At 41.9% G+C, this 24,801-nt stretch overlaps 1 protein-coding gene and 1 pseudogene across 3 annotated transcripts in view; one reads left to right on the top strand and one right to left on the bottom strand.

Moving 5' to 3' along the window:
• Positions 1 to 255: 255 nt before the first annotated feature.
• On the bottom strand, positions 256 to 911 carry LOC147374231 (small ribosomal subunit protein eS7 pseudogene; annotated as a pseudogene).
• A 19,376-nt stretch (positions 912 to 20,287) lies between these two features.
• Positions 20,288 to 24,801, top strand: part of AOAH (acyloxyacyl hydrolase) — a 190,488-nt gene continuing 185,974 nt past the window's right edge. Inside the window, exons 1-2 of one of the 3 annotated variants that reach the window (XM_086396565.1) lie at positions 20,288 to 20,441; positions 23,878 to 24,064. In XM_086396565.1, the coding sequence (XP_086252691.1) occupies positions 23,938 to 24,064 (127 nt within the window). In that variant the 5' untranslated portion in view covers positions 20,288 to 20,441; positions 23,878 to 23,937. Of the gene's footprint in view, positions 20,442 to 23,224; positions 24,065 to 24,801 lie in introns of those variants that run through there. The other 2 variants (XM_086396566.1, XM_086396567.1) reach the window with 2 other exon arrangements.

The raw sequence follows: 24,801 nt of genomic DNA, 5'->3' as shown, positions 1-24,801 counted from the left end.
GAATTCCCAAAGCCTACAGTCTTGACTACCTGGCTCTTTACAGAAGACATTTTCCTGGCTTAGACCCTTTATTAGTAAAAAGACCACCATGGATGCAAACAGTCTCCCATTTGACTCTGCACTCTCAGCTTCGTCTTCTGCAATGATGCCCGTTTATATCTGCATTTCCCAAATGGTTTGCAAGATGATAATGTGACAGAACACAAACGGTTCTTTAATCAATTAAATCTTGGGCTTTTTATTGTGAATAATATTTTATTTAATCATTTTTGTTTGCAACTGAAACTCTGGGAATTCAAAATTAACATCCTTGCCCATGAGCTTCTTGTAGAGACGAGAAAATGTTTCAGCCTTGTGTTCCACGTTGTTCTGCTGTGCTTTATCCAAATGGACCATTATGAGTCAGCTGCCGTCCAGCTTCATGGGGATTCTCTTACCCACAATCTCACTTGGGAAAACCAAGTTCTCCAGGATGGTGTCATGCATGGCAGTCAGAGTGAGGCTCCTGGGATGCTTTTGCTTATTTTTCGTACAACTTTTTTGAGTTGGATTAGGCAGAATTCTCCTCTGAGCGATGAAGATGATGTGTTTCCCTCTGAACTTCTCCAACTTGTGCAGCAGCTGCCCATGGATTTTTAGGAAAGATTTCAACTGCCGAACAGGAACAGAGATGATGATAGCTTTCCAGCCACCACCAACTTCAGTTTCCTCGGCGTCTGTTATGTTCGGCTCCCGCAGCTGGGCCTTGAGGTCCGAGTTCATCTCCAGTTCCAAGAGGGCCTGGGAGATGCCCAATTCAGACTCCTCCAACTTCTCTATGTTGGGCTTCATGATCTTCACGCTGGAAATGAACATGGCCTGCACCTGGCAGATGTGGCCAACACTTGTTGCTGCCACTGACACCAGTAGGCCTAGGAAGAGCAAATCTTGGATTTTTAAAAAAGGATAAATTTATTTTGTTACCAGAAGTATTTTCAGCTCTTGAAATATGCTTGTAAATATGGAAGGATATTTAATGGATAAATATCCATTGGATAAAAGTGGATAAATAAGCTATCCAAATTGGGTATATAAATTTTAACATTCCTCAAACTTATTTCATCACTCATCAGATTTTTTAAAGAATGTCCATGATTATCTCAGAATGCTCCGCACCACATAGTTTTATCCACACTACTCTATACCTTTACCAGATATCAAAAGATTGTCTTCTAATTTGGAGAAATAAAGCCCTCTTCCTAGTGAAGCCCCCTCGGTCATTCACTCCCCTCTTAAGGCACAGAAAGTTAGAGTGGTGATTGCTTCTGTCACCTCTTTACTGATGACAGACCTGCTCACGTTTTCTCTCCCCTATCTGTGGTATCATTCCTCTTCCCTACGTACTCATCACCCCTTCGAAGACATGAGAAGACAGGAATTTTCAAGCTGCAAGTTATAACTCAGCAGTGGGTCATGAAATCAATTTAGAGGGTCAGTGATCAGCATTTTTTTTTAAATAATAAAATACAAGAGGATATAAAACATTAGAGTGCATCTCAATAGTACTTGATGAAATTTTCTTATGGGTTCTGGGTCACAGTATAAAATGAATTTCTTTGCGTCATGGTTAAAAATCTTTGAAAGCCACTGTGCTAAGGAGCAAACAAAATAAAAGAACCTAGCTAAACCTTATAGCTAACATTTGATTAACAAAAATGTTATATATCTGTCCTACTATTAATTCTTCTCATGCATTTCTATTTTAAATTGCAAACATAAAGACCCAAGGACTGTATCTTTTGATTAACCTCTGTATCTCCTACCCCTCACTGACTGTGGGACTCACTTCCCTACAGAAGCTGCATAAATATTTGATGTTGATAATGAAATGGAATTAAAAGCTAATAGAAAAAACCTTTCAGTTTCTACTGTCAGTCTGTTTAAAGGATGGGAAGTAACCTCTATGCCATAACCACTTCTGCAAGGTCTTTCAGAACCACCTCAACATATACCCTAAGATAACCCAAGGGGTGACACCTCCCCTTTCTTCAGCCGAAAATGCACACTCTTAGTCCTAAATTCTTCCCACGCCGCAGCCTTCCTACATTTCCATTCACTTCTTCCCTCTCTTGCTCCAGCCACTGTCTTCAAGAACCCTCCATACATCTGCATATAAAGCTCACTCCTCCTTCACAGCTTCTCCCTCCACACTTTTCTCTCGCTGAAATCCTTTTTACCTGCACAAGTCTGCATTGCATAGACCTCTGTGAAGCCGCAACACACCGAGTTACTTTCATTCTTTTTGGTGATCCCACAGAACTTTGTTCATGCATCTGTACAGCAAGAGTGGCACTGGATTCTAAACTCCGATGTGCCTCTGGTCTCCTACTGCCCATTGGCTTCTCTGAGACAAAGTGTGCTTTATTCATCTCTGAGATGTCCATGACTGGCATGGCGTGGCAGAAGTAGGTACTCAATAATATTTTAAGTGTGAATGAAAAAGAAGCAATAGCATGAAATATCAAAGGGATGAAAAGTTTACATATGGGGTAGATCATGCTGCTTCCTCCCACCTCCAAACCATCTCTAGCACCTAAGAGGAAGCTTGCTTGCCCATAATTTGCATACTTTTGTGAGTGGATGAAGGAGAACATGATATTTGAATGTGTGTTAGTCCCTTAGTCATGTCGACTTTTTGTGGGTCCATGGACTGCAGCCTGCCAGGCTCCTTTGGGATTTCCCAGGCAAGAATACTGGAGTGGGTTGCCATTCCCTTCTCCAGAGGATCTTTCTGACCCAGGGATCAAACCCAGGTCTCCCACATTGCAAAGCAGATTCTTTACCATCTGAGCTACCAGGGAAGCTCTTTGCATGGAACTTAGTTAGGAGACAATTCGCTTCTGCAGCTGAGCTGGAGGAAGGAGAGAGGGAGCCTAATGGTGCTGGGGTCCCCTGAGGAGGAGGCCACCCTAGGGAAGCAGAACCAGAGGTAGAAGGGTGCACTGAGCCTGACGACATCCCTGAGCTCCCAGATCTGAACACGGTCAACCCACCCCTTGGCTTTTTATATGCAAAGCCCATCACTGGTGATTGTCCTTGCCACCTCAACAGCCAACGGGGCTCCAGGCACCCCGACTTTGGCCGTATCCAGACCCGGGGCTGCAGCCCGCATGGGGTCATGAATAATTGCGGACGTGGGAGGTGAGCAGGTTGCCCAGAGGATCTTGCCCGGACTACGTGGAGACCAGGAAGCTGCTGTGGGAGGAGGAGGAGGAGGAAGAGGAGGAGGAGGAGGAGGAGGAGGAGGAGGGGAAAGTGGCGGCCCAGGTCACCCTGTGCTGTACAGTAGATTCCTATTAGTTATCTATTTTACACATAGTAGTCAATAGCGTATATATGTCAATCCCACTCTCCCAATTTCCCCCCTCTTTTCTCTGTGGTATCCATGTGTTTTTTCTCTGTCTGTATCTCTTTCTGCTTCCAAATATGATCATCTATACCATTTTTCTAGATGGACCAACTCTTCTGAGATTTATAGTTGGGCCATTCTATGCACAAAGGGGAAGTTTCAATTGCTCATGGACCTCTAATGTGATCACAAATACCGTACAGCTAGTAATAGATGATTAATGACTTGTATAATTTGTCCAAATGTGAGCTTTATAATTGCAATGAATTTTGAAAACTACAGAATTAAGTGACTTTTGTTTTGAATGTCCTGCAAGCTTTTCTGTTTAGATCCCTCCCTCTAATACTCTCCCCTCCATCTACTCACCTAACAACCCCCTACCTTTGTTCCCCCAGAGCTAGTACACTGCTTCTCTCACCCATGAGCACCCATGGGATGCTCTGCAGCTCCCTGCACTTGCTGGGTGGTAGCAGCATTTCACGCCATTGCTAATCAGAGCACTACCTTCTCTAGGGATCATCTAACTCCTCTGAGGCTAAAAGACAGTTCAAATGAGTTGCTCCACCTGAGCCAAAGCAGTTACTGAAGGTTAGAAAGGGGTGAAAGCCACTTTTTGAATTCTACAAGGAAATCCATGCATATCCATGCAAATATTTACCTTAGTTGGGAAAGCCATACAAACCCCAGAGTAGAAAAAGAAAAGAAACAAAGCCCCTAGGACGGTCCTGGCCCTCGGTCAGATGTAAAGGGATTGTCACCTGTGTGTGACCTTTATTCTCTTTGGGATCTGTGGGTTCCGAAGAAGCAGAACTGAGATTATTGAAACTAGTTGGGAGGGGCTGGCACCAAGAACTGAGAGATCAAAAGGCACCAAGGAGAACATCCTACTATATGCAGGGTGACAATGAATTCATTTCAGGTAAATCTGACCCACTGAGCAATCCACTATGTGCCATTATACCTGGGTGTTGCAGACAATCCAAAGATGATAACTCCATGTAATAATCTTCATCATCTTCCTCCCATGCGTGCTTCCACCTGATGGCCCTCATCTAGTTCAAGACATTGCTCTCTGCCTCATTATTTGGGCCAGAAGTCCCTTACTCTCACATCTCTCATCTAGTCAGCAAAATTCACTCCCTAGATATGTTTAAATCCCTCCCTCTTCAGTAGAACCTCCAAGATCCTTTGCGTGAGCGGCCAGCCCTTAGGTGAGCTGCTGCACTCCATGCTTAGGACTCTGCAGGGTTGACCTGTAATTCTTCACCAGAACTGCAACAGGAAACATAACCAGAAGGCAAATGACAAGCAGGGAACAGTGTCTGCAACATATATGAAAGTGCAACGGTTTCCATATATTATATACAAACAGCTGTTACAGATCAGTGGCTTCCTTGATGGCTCAATGATAAAGAATCGCCTGCCAATGCAGGAGACATGGGTTCAATCCCTGGAGAAGATTGAGAAGATCCTCTGGAGAAGGAAATGGCAACCCACTCCAGTATTCCTGCCTGGGAAATCCCATGAATAAAGATGCCCGGTGGGCTACTTTGCGATCCATGGGAGCACAAAACACACAATGTGGCAACTAAACAGCAACAATAAGAAAAACATGAGCCATCCAAAAAGACAAAGAAGACATAAATGAGCATTTTTAAAAATAAAAATATAGGGACTTTCCTGGTGGTCCAGTGGTTAACAATCCGCTTGAAAATGCAAGGGTCATGGTTTTGATCCCTGGTCCCAGAAGATCCCTCATGCTGCGGGGCAACTAAATGCATTCCACAACTACCCCGTGCTCCAGAGCCTGAGAGCTGCAACTACTGAAGTCCATGCTCCAAAACAAGGGAGGCCATGGCAGCGAGAAGCCCGTGTACCACAACTAGAGAATAGTCCCCGCTCACCACACCTAGAGAAGGCCTGTGCACAGCAATGAAGACCCAGCACAGCCAAAAATAAATACTAATTAAGACTTGTTTACATTTCTAAAAATAAAATGAGAAAATATATATGTAGAGAGAATAAACATAAGGGGGAAAGGCCCAACCTAAATAGTAACAAAAGAAATACAAATTAAAGAAATGACGTATTTTCTGCCTTTGTTAGTGAAGTAAGGGGAGAATATAAACTTTTCTATGCATGTGATGAAGCCCAAATTGGCGAAGAATTTCTCATGGGAAACCTTGCTATATGAAAAACAGCCTTTTAAAAAAAAAAGTGTATAACATTAACTAAGCAATTGCAGTGGTATAATTAATTTTATCCTAAGGAAATAATTAGTGGACTGGAAAATGTTTTTACTTTGGGGATGTATAACATCATGTGGGTTTTAATGGCAAATATATGGAAATACTCCAAGGTTTCAACAATAGGTTATTTTTTAAGCAAATTCCATGCTCTAGTATGCATTTATTTAAAATGGAAGTATGGAAGTATAATTGTTGACATGAGACAAATGTTTATTGGTAAATGTAAAGGTAAATATAAAACAGTTTATAAAAATGTATGACAGTATTTTTTTACTTTAAAAATTAATATGCATAAAATGCCAGGGAGCATGTATCCCAAGCTATAGCTATTGGTTATATCTAGAATAGACTTACTAGTGAGGAAATGTGGGGGGAAGCCTTTCTACATTTTTTTCACCTTTGAACAATAAAAATGATTTACCTTTATAATAAAGAGTGGTTAAAAATAACTCAAACAAAATTGCCAAACTAAGAGTTATTTATTACCAGAGGCAAAGACTTGAGCAACTTAATTTTACGAATAAAGCAAACAATTTACTTCAAACTAGAAGAAATTGATTCACGTTCTATGAGCGAAGCGTGGTTGTGAGCTTGGTGTGGGGAGCCTGGCATTAAAATGGTAATTCACATAGTTGCTTCAATAAGCCTCATGAAATTCAAAATTACAAAAATTCATTTGATTTATGAATCTTGACTATTATGCTAAAGCTATTTGAGGGTTGATTAAGTCAGGTCATACGAAGAAAATACATTTAAAAATAAAATGATACACATATATATGTGTCAAAACTAACTGAACTGCATGTTTAATCTGCACATTTTGCTGTGTGCATACTTCAAAATGTTAAGGCAGAAAAATTAAAACATCCATAGAAAAACAGAAAATATTTTACATTTTTCATCTTGAATTTTGAATGGATCTCTAATATTGAATAAATTAAAAAACCAAACACAGGAGTACTTCCAGCTCTGGCTATGATGGAGTAGAGAGAAAGCCCCTCTTTCTGGCACCTCTCACTGTCTCCTCACACTTGTTTTCTCCATCCTCTTTCTCTAAACTCCCAGACACCCCAGTACTTATACTTTTATCTATGAAAGTTTCTTATAAAAAAAGAATAATTTAGCATCATAAAAAACTTCTCAGGTTGACCTGAGAATAAAGCAATCAAAATCACATTAAAATTATACCATGATTTTTTTCCCTGAAACTCATTAAGGAGTGGTAAGAAAATTAGTACACCAACCTGTTGTGAAATTCCAATGTTAATCTAATTTTCTGATTTGGTTTGTTTCCCCACAATTAATTTTGTTTTTCTCATAGACAGTTCCACTTTTTTTTTTAAGGTGACAAAAATAAAAAAAGTGAGAGAAAATGTCTGTTGCCTACAGCTGTGTTTCCTGACTTATGGCTGGGAGGGTGCTGACTCTGCTTTCCTGAGTCCACGGGTAACAGGCTCTCTTCTGCCCACTGCCAGTCCCCTCCTGCAAGCTGCACTGCTTTGGGAGTGGTTTTGCACTTAATCACCCATCGTCCCAGCCAGAGTTGATGTGGTGGCAAATGAGTCACAATTTCAACTGAGACGGAGAGAAACTTGACCCTGCAACATGTAAACGCATGTGCTCCTGGTGGCCGTCCTGGCTGAACATGGGTAGGGGAAGATAGCCCAAGCCAAAAGGAAGAGTGAAGAGGAGGCTCAGAGAAAAACAGGGAGGACGTCCATTCTGGATTGCTTATAGTTCCCAGGTCCTGTGCTTTCCTAAAGTCCTGCAGCGTCTCTGCTCTTGGTATCCATGAGTTTCTGTATTACCCAGCCATTGAAATGTAGACTTTGCTCAAACTGGTTCCCACAGATTCCTGTAACTTACAACTAGAAATGCCTGAGGAAGGTGCCAGGCTTCTGCAGTTCAGTGTCATGGCCTCGCGAGCCTCACTCCTGTAAGAGGTGAGCACATTCCCTGTCTCCAGTAATCAGACGCTCCTCCTTGGTGGAGCCCGCCTGCTCCCTGAGCTGAGTTAGCCACCTTTTGGCTCAGTGGTCCCTGGCTCTCCAGTTATGGCCTTTCGTCCTTCAGCCTTTGGTCACTCATAAGCCTGAACTAACGGATCTTATTCCAGGGCAAGGGCTGGGTCACCCCACCACTAGCTCCTCCGTTCTTGGTATCATTGCCAGGTTAACTGGAGTCAAAAATTGTACACAATGCCAGCTTATGTGACTAAGATACTGCTTCCTTATTTTCTCCTAATAATAGAATCTCCCTTTCATCCTGTGGATAATGTGCACAGAGGTTACACTTTAAACCAGTCAGTGAGTAAAATCTCAGTCTCCATGAGATTGAATAATCTCTCTGAGGTGATCAGGTCTGCTAGAGAAACACTCAGCCTTCCAGACCTCCTTACCACTTCCTTTATTTTAAAAAAATTATTTTATGTGGACCACTTTTTCTTTATGTATTGAATTTGTTATACTAGTGCTTCTGTTTTATGTTTTGGTTTTTTCACCCCGAGGCATGTGGGATCTTAGCCTCCCAACCAGGGATCAAACCCACACTCCCTACTTTGGAAGGCGAATTCTTAACTACTGGACTGCCAGGGAAGTACCCCACCTCCTGTTCCAGATGGCAAGTGGATGAAGGGAAACAAGGAGATTTCAGGGTGCTAGGAGAGAAACTGGGAATTCTAACTCAGACTTCCTCCCTGCCAGACCTGCCTCACCACACCTCTTACTCAGCCACAGGCTCCTCACTCAGCTGAGAGATTCCTTCTGTAGGATGGTGTCCCCTCACAGTCCCAAAGCAGGGTGAAACCTTTCTGCTTCTGACTCCCCCACCCCCTAATCTTTCTGACATATAGGACCCTCAGTTTGGCTGATGAGAAGAAGTTGTGTATATATTTATGACTGCTTGTTCACTCACCTCTATGTCCTTCTCCTCTACTTTGCTGGCACAGAAGGGGCAGGCTTCCCTCTCTCTTTTTTGTTTGATCTGAAATCCTCTTACATCATTTTCTTCCACTTACTTAGGCCAATAAATCTCAAGGCCTGGCTGCCCTAGGACAAAGGTCACTGGAAGGAGATACGTTCTGAATTCTCTAGGTTTCAGTCAATATGAAAGCTGCAGGCAGTTGAGTTAGGGATTACAAAATAAAAATATAAACCTGCTCAGCTAGTATTATATAAATAAAAGAATGATGAAAGAATGGATGAATGAATTTCTACCAAATGGCATAAAGAAAACCTTGAAATATCCAAACACTGGTTGAAATAAATAAAAATTTCAGTGCGACTTTTGCTATCAAGTATTACTCTATCACATTTTTGCAGCTAAAAAGCATTTCATAAAGTATTTCATCTGACAGTTGTAAGAATCAAGTAAGGAAAAAGAGAGAGCAGGTGCTATGAAGCCCATTTTATAGTTGGAGAAACAGGTTCAGATTGCTTCAAGATGCTTCAAGGCAACACAAAGGTAAGCAGACTTCCAATTAACTTCCTCTTAACCTCTGTATAGCATGGCACCATAGTAATTATTCATCGATATAAAATTACTTGTGAGATTTATATCTAATAATACAGAGCTAACTCTCTTTTATTTGGAGAATGCTTATCCAGAATATCAAACTATTCTAAGCAAAGATGACAAGCTATGGAACCTCTAGGGTCAAAATAGATGTCACAGTAAAACCTTTAAAGGTCATATGGCCCTTTGATAGATTCTGTGAGCTCTCATTCAAAGCCTATTTTCTTTTGTTTTTAAAGTGAATCATAATTTGTTTGGTTTTCAGCCCACAAGAAAATGGAGACATTAAATGAGAGCAGGGAAGCATCTGCCCTGTAAGAAGATAGAGAGAAGACAGAAAGGCAGGAGCACAAACAAGGACTATGAAGGCATAACCGTCTAGAGACAGTTGGTGAGGAGAAATAACCAGAGACACACAGACGAACTCCAGACACCTTGTATTCTGGATGTTGTAGCAGACAGAGCACAGGCAGGTTCCTCTGGAAGGTTGGTCTTGCTTCTCCTTTACTCTTCTGTTCTTTTTGAATGAAATAGTCAGTGATGGTATTAGCTCCCCATTGCTGCTGTAACAAACTACAACAAACTTAGGAGCTTAACTTTTGGACTTCCCTGGTGGTGCAGTGGTTTAGAGTCCTCCTTGCAAAGCAGGGGCTGCAGGTTCGCTCCTTGGTCAGGTAACTAAGGACACACATACCGCTGAGCAGCTAAGCCTGCGTGATATTGAGCCCTCACACCACAACCAGAGAGTCCATGCACCACAATGAAAGGTTCCAGATGATGCAACTAAGACCTGATGCAGTCAAATAAATAAATCAATGTTTTAAAATGCACACACACACATTTATTATCTTACAGTTCTGGAGCTCAGAATTCCAAACTGGGTTTTGTATGCTAAACTCAAAGTGTTGGCACAGCTGCATTTTTTCTGAAGGGTTTAAGTGAGAATTTGTTTCCTTTCCTTGTCAGCTTTGAAAGGCTAAAAGCATTATATTTCTTGGTTTTTGGTCCCTTCTTTGCATCACTCCAACTTTGCCCTTTGTATCTTCTACTCTTACTTTGCCCCTTTAGCCTCTCCCTTATGAGGATCCTCATAATATGTTGGGCCTACTCAGGTAGTCTAGAGTAATCTCCCTAGCTCAAGATTTCTAACTTAATCACATCTGCAAAATCTCTTGCCTTGTGAGGTAACATATTCCCAGATTAGGACATGAATATCTTTGGAGGGCCATTATCTAGGCTACCACACTGAAAAATGAATTTCACAAACAATTCTAAATTAAAGTCACCATTTCGTCCTCTGCAAACATTCCCTCATGGCAGGGAAAAGGGAGACTCCCTCTTCTCTGAATGACTGTGATAAGGTATTCAGCAGATTTTATGAAAGGTGAAAAGAGGAATACAAACTGAAATAACAGAGCTTGCTCAAATATGCAAAGAAAAGTTGCAAAAGAACTTTGATGTTACTGGTACAAACTGGAGGGAAGAAATGAAAGCCAGTATATGACATTTGGTGTGGGGAAAGATCAGCCCTTGGGCTGGAGTTTCCTGAACATTGCTTAATGACAGCAGCCAGACACAGGGCTGATGTTCATTTTGACTACCTTGTCTAGCAGGAAGAGCTTCTATCACCATGCTAATACGGAAATAGCTGTGCCCCAGATGGTAAAAAAATCTGCCTGCAATGCAGGAGACCCAGGTTCAATCCGTGGGTTAAGAAGATGCCCTGGAGAAGGGAATGGCAAACCACTTTGGTATTCTTGCTTGGAGAATCCCACAGAGCCGACTGGCAGGCTACAGTCCATGGGGTAGCAAACAGTTGGACACAACTGAGTGGCTAACACTTTCACTTCACTTTCAAACTTTACAAAATTTCTCAACCCAAGGGGATAAGTTTAAAGAGGAAAACACCAGTTCGTGGGAATTTCACATTTGTGAAATACAGAATAAGAAGTTGAGAAAAGTAAGATCTTCCAAATTATGGGTTCTTGACCTAGGACCCATGAACTTCCAGAAAATAAATAAGTGGGTTTCAAGGATCTATGATGCTTTAAAATTCACATGTAAAATTTGTTTTTTTAGTGTGTTTGTATATGTGCTTTTTTCCCAGGAAAAAGATCCATAGTTTTTCATCAGATTTCCAAAGGGGTCTATGACTATAAAATAGAAGATATTTTATATCAGGGGATCAGAGAAAAGGCCTCATATCATTAACTTACTGATAGAAGAAGTTGTTTCATTTTATCTATGAAATGTACTTAAAAATCAACATATGAACCAATCTATGTGAACTCTAGGGCTCAGCGTCAGGACCACTCAAGGGCAGAGTAATATAAAGGATGCGAGCTTCCTGCCCTGTGGAAATGGTAGGTTTGTGAGTTTCCCAAGGAGGTGTTCTCCCTACAGCTTCTGTTCTGATCATGTGAATGAATAATGACAAAAAAGCAAAAGTGACTCAGTTAAGTTAAGTTAGGTTCAGTCGCTCAGTCATATCCAACTCTTTGCAACTCCATGGACCGAAGCACACCAGGCCTCCCTGTCCATCACCAACTACCAGACTTTACCCAAACTCATGTCCATAGCGTCGGTGATGGCATCCAGCCATCTCATCCTCTGTTATCCCCTTCTCTTCCAGCCCTCAATCTTTCCAGGCATCAGGGTCTTTTCAAATGAATCAGTTCTTCACATCGGGTGGCCAGAGTACTGGAGTTTCAGCTTCAACATCAGTCCTTCCAATGAACACCCAGGACTGATCTTCTTTAGGATGGACTGGCTGGATCTCCTTGAAGTCCAAGGGACTCTCAAGAGTCTTCTCCAGCACCACAGTTCAAAAGCATCAATTCTTCTGTGCTCAGCTTTCTCCACAGTCCAACTCTCACATCCATACATGACTACTGGAAAAACCATAGCCTTGACTAGATGGACCTTTGTTGACAAAGTAATGTCTCTGCTTTTTAATATGCTATCTAGGTTGGTCATGGCAAACTATTTCAGTATTCTTGCCTTGAGAACCCCATGAACAGTATGAAAATATGCTGAGTTGGTCATAACTTTCCTTCCAAGGAGTAAGTGTCTTTTTACTTCATGGCTGCAATCACCATCTGCAGTGATTTTGGAGCCCAAAAAAATAAAGTCAGCCACTGTTTCCATGTTTACCCATCTATTTGCTATGAAGTGATGGGACCAGATGCCATGATCTTAGTTTTCTGAATGTTGAGCTTTAAGCCACTTTTTCACTCTCCTCTTTCACTTTCATCAAGAGACTCATTATTCTTATTCACTTTCTGCCATAAGTGTGGTGTCATCTGCATATATGAGGTTATTGATATTTCTCCTGGCAATCTCGATTCCAGCTTGTGCTTCTTCCAGCCTAGCATTTCTCACAATATACTCTGCATATAAGTTAAATAAGCAGGGTGACAATATACAGCCTTGATGTACTCCATTTCCTATTTGGAACCAGTCTGTTGTTCCATGTCCAGTTCTAACTGTTGCTTCCTGACCTGCATACAGGTTTCTCAAGAGGCAGGTAAGGTGGTCTGGTATTCCCATCTCTTTCAGAATTTTCCACAGTTTACTGTTATCCACACAGTCAAAGGCTTTGGCATAGTCAATAAAGCAGAAATAGATGTTTTTCTGGAACTCTCTTCCTTTTTCGATGATCCAGCGTATGTTAGCAATTTGATCTATGATTCCTCTGCCTTTTCTAAAACCAGCTCGAACATCTGGAAGTTCACAGTTCACATATTGCTGAAGCCTGGCTTGGAGAATTTTGAGCATTACTTTACTAGCGTGTGAGATGAGTGCAGTTGTGCGGTAGTTTGAGCATTCTTTGGCATTGCCTTTCTTTGGGACTGGAATGAAAACTGACCTTTTCCAGTCCTGTGACCACTGCTGTTTTCCAAATTTGCTGGCATATTGAGTGCAGCACTTTCACAGCATCATCTTTCAGGATTTGGAATAGCTCAACTGGAATTCCATCACCTCCACTAGCTTTGTTCATAGTGATGTTTCTTCACATTCCAGGATGTCTGGCTCTAGGTGATTGATCACACCATCATGATTATCTGGGTCATGAAGATCTTTTTTGTATAGTTCTGTGTATTCTTGCCACCTCTTCTTAATATCTTCTGCTTCTGTTAGGTCCCTACCATTTCTATCCTTTATTGAGCCCATCTTCGCATGAAATGTTCCCTTGGTATCTCTGATTTTCTTGAAGAGATCTCTAGTCTTTCCCATTCTATTGTTTTCCTCTATTTCTTTGCACTGATCACTGAGGAAAGCTTTCTTATCTCTCCTTGCTATTCTTTGGAACTCTGCATTCAAATGGGTATATCTTTCCTTTTCTCCTTTGCTTTTTCCCTTCTCTTCTTTTCACAGCTATTTGTAAGACCTCCTCAGACAACCGTTTTGCTTTTTTGCATTTCTTTTTCTTGGGGATGGTCTTGATCCCTGTTTCCTATACAATGTCACAAACCTCCGTCCATAGTTCATCAGGCACTCTGTCTATCAGATCTAGTCCCTTAAATCTATTTCTCACTTCCACTGTATAATCATAAGGGATTTGATTTAGGTCATACATGAATGGTCTAGTGGTTTTCCCCACTTTCTCCTATTTAAGTCTGAATTTGGCAATAAGGAGCTCATGATCTGAACCAAAGTCAGCTCCTGGTCTTGTTTTTGCTGACTGTATAGAAGTTCTCCATCTTTGGCTGCAAAGAATATAATCAATCTGATTTCGGTGTTGACCATCTGGTGATGTCCATGTGTAGAGTCTTCTCTTGTGTTGTTGGAAGAGGGTGTTTGCTATGACCAGTGCATTCTCTTGGCAAAACTCTATTAGCCTTTGCCCTGCTTCATTCTGTATTCCAAGGCCAAATTTGCCTGTTATTCCAGGTGTTTCTTGACTTCCTACTTTTGCATTCCAGTCCCCTATAATGAAAAGGACATATTTTTTGGGTGTTAGTTCTAGAAGGTCTTGTAGGTCTTCATAGAACTGTTAAACTTCAGCTTCTTCAGCATTCCTGGTTGGGGCATAGACTTGGATTACTGTGATTTTGAATGGTTTGCCTTGAAAATGAACAGAGATCATTCTGTCATTTTTGAGATTGCATCCAAGTACTCCATTTTGGACTCTTTGTTGACCATGATGGCTACTCCATTTTTTTCTAAGTGATTCTTGCCCACAGTAGTAGATATAATGGTCAACTGAGTTAAATTCACCCATTCCAGTCCATTTTAGTTTGCTGATTCCTAGAACGTCAACATTCACTCTTGCCATCTCCTGTTTGAACACTTCCAGTTTGCCTTAACTCAACCATATTTAAATAAATTGATTTGTCATATGGCACTTGGGGTCCACTGTGAGTCCACAGAATGTAAATTCAGTGAGGATGGGAATCTGTGAGTTTTCTTAACTTCCATGCCTGCAACAGCACCTGGCCATAAGGCAATCAGTAACAGATGATCAATAAATGTGTTGAATGACTCAATGAAGAGTTTCCCAGAACCCTATGAAGACTGTTCAGTTCAGTTCAGTTCAATTGCTCAGTCATGTCTGACTCTTTGCAACCCCATGAATTGCAGCACTCCAGGCCTCCTTGTCCATCACCAACTCCTGGAGTTCACCCAAACTCACGTCCATCGAGCCAGTGATGCCATCCAGCCATCTCATCCTCTGTCGTCCCCTTCTCCTCCTGCCCCCAATCCCTCCCAGCATCAGAGTCTTTTCCAATGAGTCAACTCTTTGCATGAGGTGGCCAAAGTACTGGAGTTTCAGCTTTAGCATCATTCCTTCTGAAGAACAACCAGGACTGATCTCCTTTAGAATAGACTGGTTGGATCTCCTTGCAGTCCATGGATCCAGTCAAATAAGGCTGACTTTTTAATTTCCTTGACAATTAATAGGAAATTATTTGGTTTTATTTAAAAGCCACATATTGGCACTAAATCAAACATTGTCATATTTTATTATAATTGTTTTCATGCTGAATGTCTGAAAGCTGTTTACTGAAAAATCTTGTCTTTCATCAATATAATATTTCCTTATATTTTTATTAAAATTTACATATGAAAGAAAACGCAGAGAAAGGACCACTACTTGATTCTTTCCATTAATAATCATGTAACTTAGGACCTCTGACTCCATGGAAGTAAAAGATCCAAGTTTCAGAGCTAACAATGTGAGGATTAAAGTTTTCTGCTGTTGCTGATTGAGAATGAACTATTTCCTGCACGGTGAAATTCAAGGACGTCGTTCATGGTGCTATGTGTTAATGGGATTGTCTTTAGTATAGCTGGTTGAAGCCTGGCACAGATCATTTCCACATGGGTATCTTGAGTCAGGCCCGCCTTCTAAACCCACAGGTCTGTTTTAAAGTCTGAGCACTTTCTCACATCAAAGAGTGGAAAAGAAATTTCTGAATCAAAAACTAAGTGGATTTCTTATCTCATGGCCTGCAGCCATAAGGTATTCTAACCTCCTGGGAGAGATATCTCACCAGAGCTTTTAAAATGAGGTGCCAGATTGTTGCTTTACCTCCACTGGGCAGTTTGCAGGGAGATGCTTCAAAGGAGCCGGGTGTACAGGAAACACCCGGTTAGATGGTTCCATTCTTTTTGACTTGAATACTGGGAAGGTAGGGGTGTTGGTAAGACAGAACAGCGAGATGGTATCTCCCGAGAGGCTAAACCACTCCTGAAATGTATTCCAGCAAAGCAGAAAACACCAGGGGAAGCAGATGGTCTAATTAATGACTTCAGGAGAAGATAGAGGGATGAGGGTCTGAAGAAGGGTCACCCTTGATCAGAGCAAACTGGCAGGTTCATAGTTTGCAGGGAAATCAACTCTGCTGTCTTATTAAAACAAGCATGACAAATTGGGAGGAAATTGCATGACTGTAGACTTCTCTCTGAAAAGATAACACTCTCACTTCTTGTTTTTTTTGCTACACAGATATAGGACTGCCTTTCAAATCCTAACTCAGGTGCTCAGCCTCCTTTGCATCCTTTGCTGATATGATTCCACAACATTTATACTAGGGTTTAGTTCTGAAAACAAAATTGTATGCCTTTAATGCTTTTCCTTTTGCATAATACTCCTGAGAACATGCTGAAAAATGTCATCTGTTCCACTGTATTGCCATAATATCTTTAAATCTTGCACAGCACTTTTTATAATATCTTTAAAGTTTTTCTTTTGGCTTGCTCCCCCCTTTCCCCCCATGATTCATTTATTGAATACCTGCCATGAGTAGGTGCATACTCCACAGTGATAGAGCAAAACAACTTGCCCTCAGCATCCAGTGGAGGGAGTAGAGGGGAAGAAGTAGCAGATGTCCACACTAATGTCCAGGCTACAGAGGCAAGGGCCAGTGGAGGCTTGCCTGAAGTGTCTTGGTAACAATGAGAATGGGTCAAACACTTGTGCTTGGCAAGGGACACAGGAGGTTTTTGAGAAGAAGTAAACTTGAACAAAAAGGGGCAGTTGTCCTGGAAGATAAGGAAAAGGATATTTCAGACAGAGTGAAAGTTCTTGCAAAGGCACTGAGGCAGGAACAGCTGGGCCTGTCTAGGCACAACACTGGTAATTTGATGCCAGCAGAACACCTGGGAAAGTGATGAGAAATGTGACTGAAGGGATGGAGTCTCAAAATGATGAGAAGACTTGTGAGCCCTTCCAAAGAATTCACTCGTTATTTGGTGGACCATAGGGAGCCATGGCGGGTTGTAAGCATCAGGATAATATGATCTACTGTGTTTTTTTTTAATAAGATTACTATTTTTCTTCAACTCTAATTTCATCTTTAATAAAACTCCTTGTATCTTTCTTTTTCTCTAAAAGCCCATATTATCATAACATAAGGTCATTCATGGATATATTTATTCTGGTTATTTGTTTTTTTTTTAATCTATTAAGGTATATTCATCCCTCCCTTTGCTTCCCTTCCATCACCTTCCCTTTGGAGGCACTTGGCAGGAGTCTGGACGTGGATTTGGATGCAACATTGTAAGCATCTTGCTCTGTGCCAGATACTGTGTGAAGCAATTTCATGATCTTCTCTCCTTTTCCCTTACTCTCTGTCTACTAACTCTTGACACAGTGACTGGGGATATCAAGAAGAGATCTTTGAACCGAATGTAGAACTCCAAATAAGCCTGTAATAGACTGCTCTGAACTCATTGTGTGCATCTGGGGCTCATGCAGTAAAATAGTATACACTTAGCTCAAGATATGACAACCCACTCCAGTATTCTTGTCTGGAGAATCCCAGGGATGGAGGAGCCTGGTGGGCTGCCATCTGTGGGGTCGCACAGAGTCGGACACCACTGAAGCGACTTAACAGCAGCAGCAGCTCAAGACAAGTTCTCAAGGTCTCCTTATATTTAGCCACTTTGCTTCTGAGATCATTCTGCAGCTGCAATGTCCTACATCTTCCACATGTAACTTGAAGCTGCTTTTAGCATTTCGTTCATGGTTAGCTTGAAGCTTAGTGAATTTTATTTACACTTCTTCCGTGAAAATATCCCCAGAAGAGATTTAACTAATCCATATTTTTCAAATGTAGTGGCAAACTCCCTATTAAGTCAGGACCCTGGCTTACTCCCGACAGTCCCCTGACCATAGGTTAGCTTGTCCCTTTTCAGTCTCAGCTGTGATTTTCATGAAAGTTTTTGCCAATATGTTTTTCCATGAGCTGTCCGGAACAAGAGTTAGAGAGAAAAGTGCCTTTAGGGAGCGTCTGCTGTCCATATTTTAAAGAAAACACCACTGGGAAGAATAGGACGAGTCAGTGTGCCTCATTCCATCTTCCAAATGCTCATAATGCAAGGTAATCAATTATATACAATTGAGAAAGAAAAATATTCACATATATTTATGTATAATACACATGGTAGACAGTTGCCTCCCAATAATTCTCTTTCTCCTTCTGCTTATAACTCTGGATTTTCACTGAGCATGTTGCCATCAGAATAAAGACCACCTGCCCCAGATTCCTTAAGCTAGGAAGGCTTATATGACTATTTCCCAGCATCCCTGGTAGCCACGTGTGGCCAACGAGATGTATGCAAAAATGTTCTGAAGATTTGGAAAGAAGCTCTTTATAAAGAAAGGTGTAAGCTTCACTAGCCTTCTGCTTTCTTCTAATCCTGCTCTGGAACATAGACATGATGGCTGGAGCTCTAGCAGCCATATTAGGTCTAATATTTTCTGCCCTACTAATTCTAAGATAGTCGAACAGAAAATTAGAAGCTTGGGTGCCTGAAGACACCATGGGACAACCTAACAGCCCTAAACTGCCCACTCTGAACTTCTTTTATCTAAAAAAATAAAAGAATGAATGAATGTGCTTCAAGCTTATTTCACCTGTTTATTTTATTCTGTTTTGTGCATTCGAACTCTGCTTTATACTTTGCAGATCTAGGTAAAACTAGTTTAAGCCCATATTCCCCCCAGTCTATAGCATACGGGAGTCTAAAGCATATGAGACTATTTATAACATGTGAAAGTCCAAAGCCCTCCCCAAAATACCCGTGAATCCCTGAGCATATAAACTCCGGGTCCCTCTCCCTCCCTGGACCTGTTACTACCTTCTTTGCTCTGCCCAGCTCTGATCCAAACATGAAACTCATTTCCTCATTGATTTCCACAAGAATCCATTCAGAATCTGGGCAAAGCATCATCTCTCACATGGCACAGCAAACAACTTCCTCTTCATATCACAACTTCCTATTAGCTCAGGGTTTTTTGTCATCCCCATGTCCCAGCACTTCTCTGCTGCCTCTTCAGTCAGCAAGACCCCAGTATCTCATCTGATTCTGCTTCTCCCTTCTCTGCTGCTATTTCCTTCCTTCTACGTTGTGTCCAAATTCTACCTCCTCACTGCTGAAAAGCAACTCGTGCCACAGTTCCTTTTCCCAAATTTACTGTCAGCTGACCAGCAGACAAAAGAAGTTCATTTTAAAGAATTCACTCTCCTTAGAAGGCAGTTGTAGTTATAAACGGCATACCTCTGCCAGCAAGTGTGAATGTATCTCTAAAAGTCTTAAGAATGTCAGAGTGTGGGAATGGGGGATATGATTAACGGGGAGCAAGAAAGGAGTGTTGGAGTACAGAACTCATTGTGTGTCTGGGTCACAGCGTTGCTGCCATTGCCACACTGTTAACACATTGAGGATCACTGGCTTATTTTCTGGGGGGTGTTTTTTCCTGCTGGAAGTTACCAGTGTACCTCTTGGGGTGATTTTCCACATTCTCTCTTATCAGGTGGTTACTTCCTACAATACATCTGCAAGTTCTCTCCCTCCACTGATAATACCCATGGCTGGCCACTCCTCTAGTGTGTTCTGAATTTCTACTCTGTATCTACTTAAGTGCATAACTAAAATGGACATCCCTTTAAAGGTTCTGAGAAAATGTACAAAGTAAAACATGTTAAAATTCCAATACTGGAGAAGGATAGTGTTAATTCATTGTTAGTTTTAAATGTATCTAACACTGTTAGTTTATTTTAAATTCATGTTGTCTCTGTAATCCTCATAATTTCCCTATGATATTTGGCATCATATAACCCATTCTATAGTTAAATAAGCTGATACTCAGAGAGGTGGATCAGCTTGCCCAAGAACATACAGTAAAGTGCTAAAACCATGATGAAGATGAAAGCTCACCTGATCCTAAGCCCAGAATGCTTTTTTACAATAATTTTATTTATTTATTTACTTTTGGCTGTGCTGGGTCTTCATTGCTGTGCGAGTTTTCTCTCGGTGCAGCGAGTGGGGACTACTGCTTAGCTGCAGTGCTTCTCACTGCTGCGGCTTGTCTTGTTGCGGAGCACAGGCTCTAGGGCACGTGGACTTCAGTAGTTGCAACTCCTGGGCTCTTGAACACAGGCTCAATAGTTGTGGCACACGGGCTTAGTTTCTCTGCACATGAGGGATCATTCTGGATCAGGAATGTCTCCTGCATTGGTGGGTGGATTCTTTACCGCTGAGTCACCAGGGAACCCACCCCCCCCTCCACCAGAATGCTTTTAATCAGCCGGCATGCACCCTTCTCCTGAATTAATTTAGGATTTCTGCAGCAAGGAACAGAAGAGACTGAATGAAAGTAGAATAAATAAACTCTGACTGCGGCGGAGGGGCCAGCAAAGGATCTGGGCTTGGTTTGAACAGACAGTCACCCCAGAAAGTCTTGGGAAGCCAGAAGCATGGAGACAGATCCTTGGTGTCAGAAAGTCAGAGAAGAGGCACTTTTGAGAGAGCACCGGAATTTAGTGTCTTCTGTCACCCAGGTCAGTTTTGTTTTGGGTTTTTGTTGTTTTTGTTTTTCTGATTAAGGAACTTGCTGTGAATGAGGTGATTGAGGCCAGTTCAGTTCGAAAACTAATCAGGAAGCATATTCAGACAGAACAAGCCACAACCAACCACCAGTGTTACATTCAAGAATTTACAAACCCTCAGCCTTCTGCCAGCAGGACAGACTGTGATTCGAATCCAAACGCTTCTGGTGAAGTAAGTAACAAAGTGCTTCAAGGAAGAAATCTCATTTTCTAAAAAGAGATTTTGAGAAAATCAGAATTGGAGCCTCTGGCAGCAGGAGGTCCTCAGGGGACATACACAGGGTCCAACAAGGGGTTTTTTGTGAGAAACCACGCCATAGGTCCAGGGCCTTTCAGCAAGTTGTACAGATATTCTAGGCCATGTGCACTCAGTGCCCAGTGAGACGGCCGGGGGAGAGGAGACCAGGAGTCTGAGAGAGCCTGTGCAAACGGTAGGGCCCACCGCCTCCACACCCACTTCCACCTCCACCTGGGCAGCTGGAGGGAGGGTTTGTTTAGCGGTGTGTGGGCACATGCACTCCCTTCAGTATCAATTAGCAAGTCATTTCCTGATTTCTGTGTTCCTCTTTTGACCCTGCTAACTAAGAATTCACCCTTCAAGCATGAAAATCACCTCTGTTTAGGGAAAACCCACTACATGTTGACATTCCCCTGCAGCTGAGGAATTTCAGCCCTGGAAACGACAAAGGACTATCTCCACTGCAGAACTAAGCCCAGGATTCCCAGTACAGCCCACCCTGCTTGAAGCCTAAGCATCCAGTCTACCTCAGGACCACGATTCCAGGAGTGCTTGTGGGTGAACTCCCTGAGTTCGTGCACACATGACCACGGGTCTAAAACTTGCCCACTGTCTTAACACTGAGAAATGTCCCTCACCCTGAGGTGGCCCAGTCTGGCTCACAGCTACATACCTAGACTAGGAGACCCTCAGGAGCTCCAGTTTGTTCTTGTTGTTTACTCACTAAGTAGTGTCCAACTCTTCACAACCCCATGGACTGTGGCACTCCAGGCTCCTCTGCCCATGGGATTTTGCAGGCAAGAATACTGGAACTGGTTGCCATTTCCTCATCCAGGAGATCTTTCCAGCCCAGGGATCAAACCTGTGTCTCCTGCATTGCAGGCAGATTCTTTACTGCTGAATTACCAGGTAAGCCCCAGCAGGCCCAGAGCCTGTGCAGTGGCTCTTTCTGAACCTATGCAAAGATTCCTCACCCACCTATTGTTAGCAAACTACCCTCTGTGCTCCTGGAGGGCTGGTTCTGTACACAGATGGTGTTCAATAAGTGCAGCCTTTAATAAATGCAGGCAGTATCATTTTCCTATATCTTGGCCTGCAACTACTGTGAATGTCTTATAATAATTCTCTTGAAATCTGGCCTCGGGTGCAGATTTCCTCATACTCCTGCTGGGATAGCAGTAACCAAAACTTTGTTTTACCAAACACTTCTTGCAGGGCACACTGCTTTATAGCATGAATCCATTGTCTATTTTAGTCCTTCCTAGAATCCTGAGAAATATTATTATCCCAACATAAATGAGGAAACCAAAGTTTAGAAAGGTTCCACCACTCGTCTAATACTTGACCTAGAAGTGAACATCAGACAGGATAGCTGAACAAGTATCTTTTTGTCTTTGCAGGCAGTACTAGTAATAACTCTGATTCTGCCTCCTCAGGAATTCTCTAGAATTTCCCTGGGTCCTGACCCCTCTGGTGGTCCTGGTGACCTCTAGAGCTTCCCTTGGCCACAGGGTCAGGGACCTTGCAAACCAGCAGATCAGCCTCAAAGGAAGTCAAGGGCCCTTGATGAGCAAGACATTTTTGGTAGTCATTGACCCAGCCAGTGCTGGGGACTTAAGAAGGGAAACACTCTGGTGTTTGTCACAGATTCAGAAATTTGACAAATTGGCATTTGTTAAACTGATGCTTTCTCAAGGAATCTTCAAACCATAAAAATTGGTATCTCCTACATCCTAGAAAGAATGCAACTCTAAAATTCTACCTGCTATTTAAAATGTTACTCCTTAAGTAAAAGCAGGGGGAGGAGGAGGAGAAGAAATCTTTACCAATTTTGATTTCTAGTAAATGTTACTAGAAATATTATATTTAATTAAAATTTTAAAACAATTAAATAATTTTTAATATTTTTATGTATTTGGCTGCTCCTGGTCTTAGTCACTGCATGCAGAATCTTTAGTGACATGGAAACTCTTAGTTGCAACATATGGGATCTAGTTGCCTGACCAGGGATAGAACCCTGGCTCCCTGCTTTGGGATCGTGGAATATCAGCCACTGGACCGCCAGGGAAGTCCCTTGATAGCTTTTATAATATTTTATAAAGTCTATAACAAGCTTTCTTCAGAGCCTAATAAGGGAGAATGTTGATTGCTTGATCCCTAGGCCCATCAGATTGTGGCCATTTGCCCCAGTCTTCTTATCTTATTGGATAAGAAACAGCTTGTGACCTTGCTGTATCCTATTTTAGAACAAAGCATTTAGATTATATGTCTTTATCTACAGTCTGGTTGAGTTTTCAGTTAGTTTTTTTTTCCTTGTAAAAATAGCATTCGGTTCTCATCTTCAAAGTAGAAAATCAGCCTCTCAAAAATGAATGAATCATTCTCAGGTGAGGGATCTGAACATACTTTGAAATTCTTCAGAAAAGAGATGTATCATACACAGCCAAGTAAAAATGAATTGATTAATTTCAGCTCATTTTTTTTCTTATTAGATTGAAAACCCACCAGTGCCAAGTGCCCAATGACTATCTCATTGGTCATTTTCTGAACACCAATGAAAGGCCCTAGGAAAACTTGACCCTTGAAGGAATAATCCAACATTTCCAAAGGAAAGCAACTACTTGATCAGAACATTCTTTAACCACCAAAGGAGCCTGATCTCAGCATATAAAACAGTTTAGAGCAAAACTGTATAACTTCTGAATATAACAGATGGTAATTTTTACAGTCTGAACACTGCTATCAAATTGCTAAAGTGTTGTGTGTTTGTGGTTGAGGTTTTCTTCTTCAGTTTTACTTTTAGTTTAGCTTTGTTTTGCAAGAAAGAAAGAGGAAGAGCTGCCTAACCAGGCCACAGGATGATTCCGGGAGGCTTCAAGGTTCCTAGGGTTTACCGCCACTGACTTCAGCCAGCAAGTGCAAAAGCACTCTTGGCTGCCTCAGATGCAACCTGTGGCAGCTTTTCCTTCAGTTTGCAGCTTAGAAGAATTGTGCACCAGGGGCTCCTCCAGCTCTTCCCAGACCCAAGACGTGCGGCTCCCTGTCTGGGTTCTGCGTAGTGAAAAATGTGTATGTGAGTGTGGTGAGCGTGTGTTAAAGGACAGAAGAGAAATGGAGAGAGACTAATCAGTTCTTGGGCCTCAACTTCAGCATCCTTCAGCCTGCAGCTTCTGTCACCAGCCTGAAGTCTCCTGATATAATAGCTCTGAGATGAAGTCTCCTCGGAAACTCATTATGGCTGCTCCTGTGTTTTTTCTCCTGACCCTTCACACCTTGGCCTCTTCAGGCTATGGCAACTGGCCTGACACCAGACACTCCAATGGCCATGCCTGCATAGGTAAGTAATTATTCTGTGCATTTTTTTTTTAAAACAAACTCAGCTCTTTTTTACTTCTTATTTACTTCTTTTTTGATATATAAATTTATTTATCTTTGGCTGCACTGGGTCTTCATTGCTGTGCTCAAACTTTCTCTAATTGCAGTTAATGGGGGCTACTCTGTAGCTGTGGTGTCTGGCTTCTCATTGCAGTGGCTTCCTTTGTTGCAGAGCATGGGCTCCTCAGGTTCGGTAGTTGTAGAATGCTTGCTTAGTTGCCACGAGACATGTGGGATCTTCCTCAGGTATCAAATCCGTGTCCCCTGCATTAACAGGAGGATTCTTAACCACTGAACCACCAGGGAATTCTTATTCTGTGTATTTTTAATGTGAATATCATGGGGTCAAAATCTTGGCTTTCATAGAAAACCACCTATTTAATGGCATCCATGGCCAAAAGAATCCAGTTAAAGTATCAATAACCTCACTAGCAGAGAAAAATTTTGAGTTTTAAAGTAAGCATTCACTCTGTATGCAAATATGCGTGTATAGAAGTGTGCTATATAGTTGCTAGCTTGAATTAAAAGTGTTCCACCTCATTGGTGATTGAAATCTTCTCCCCTTGGATGGCAACTGTAAGAGCCTGAAATTCTCAACTGCCTTTCAGGACAACAGGCAGCATTATATATCAGAAAGAAGGTAGACTTTGACCTTTGAACTGCTGCCATCCCCATCCTCTGCTCCATCCTGTACAATCT

This window comes from Bos grunniens, chromosome 4 (genome assembly GCF_055505025.1).
Source record: "Bos grunniens cultivar Pamir isolate PY7600 chromosome 4, Bosgru_T2T1.0, whole genome shotgun sequence".
Classification (NCBI taxonomy): Eukaryota; Metazoa; Chordata; class Mammalia; order Artiodactyla; family Bovidae; genus Bos; species Bos grunniens.
This window is presented reverse-complemented; position numbering and strand designations above follow the sequence as displayed.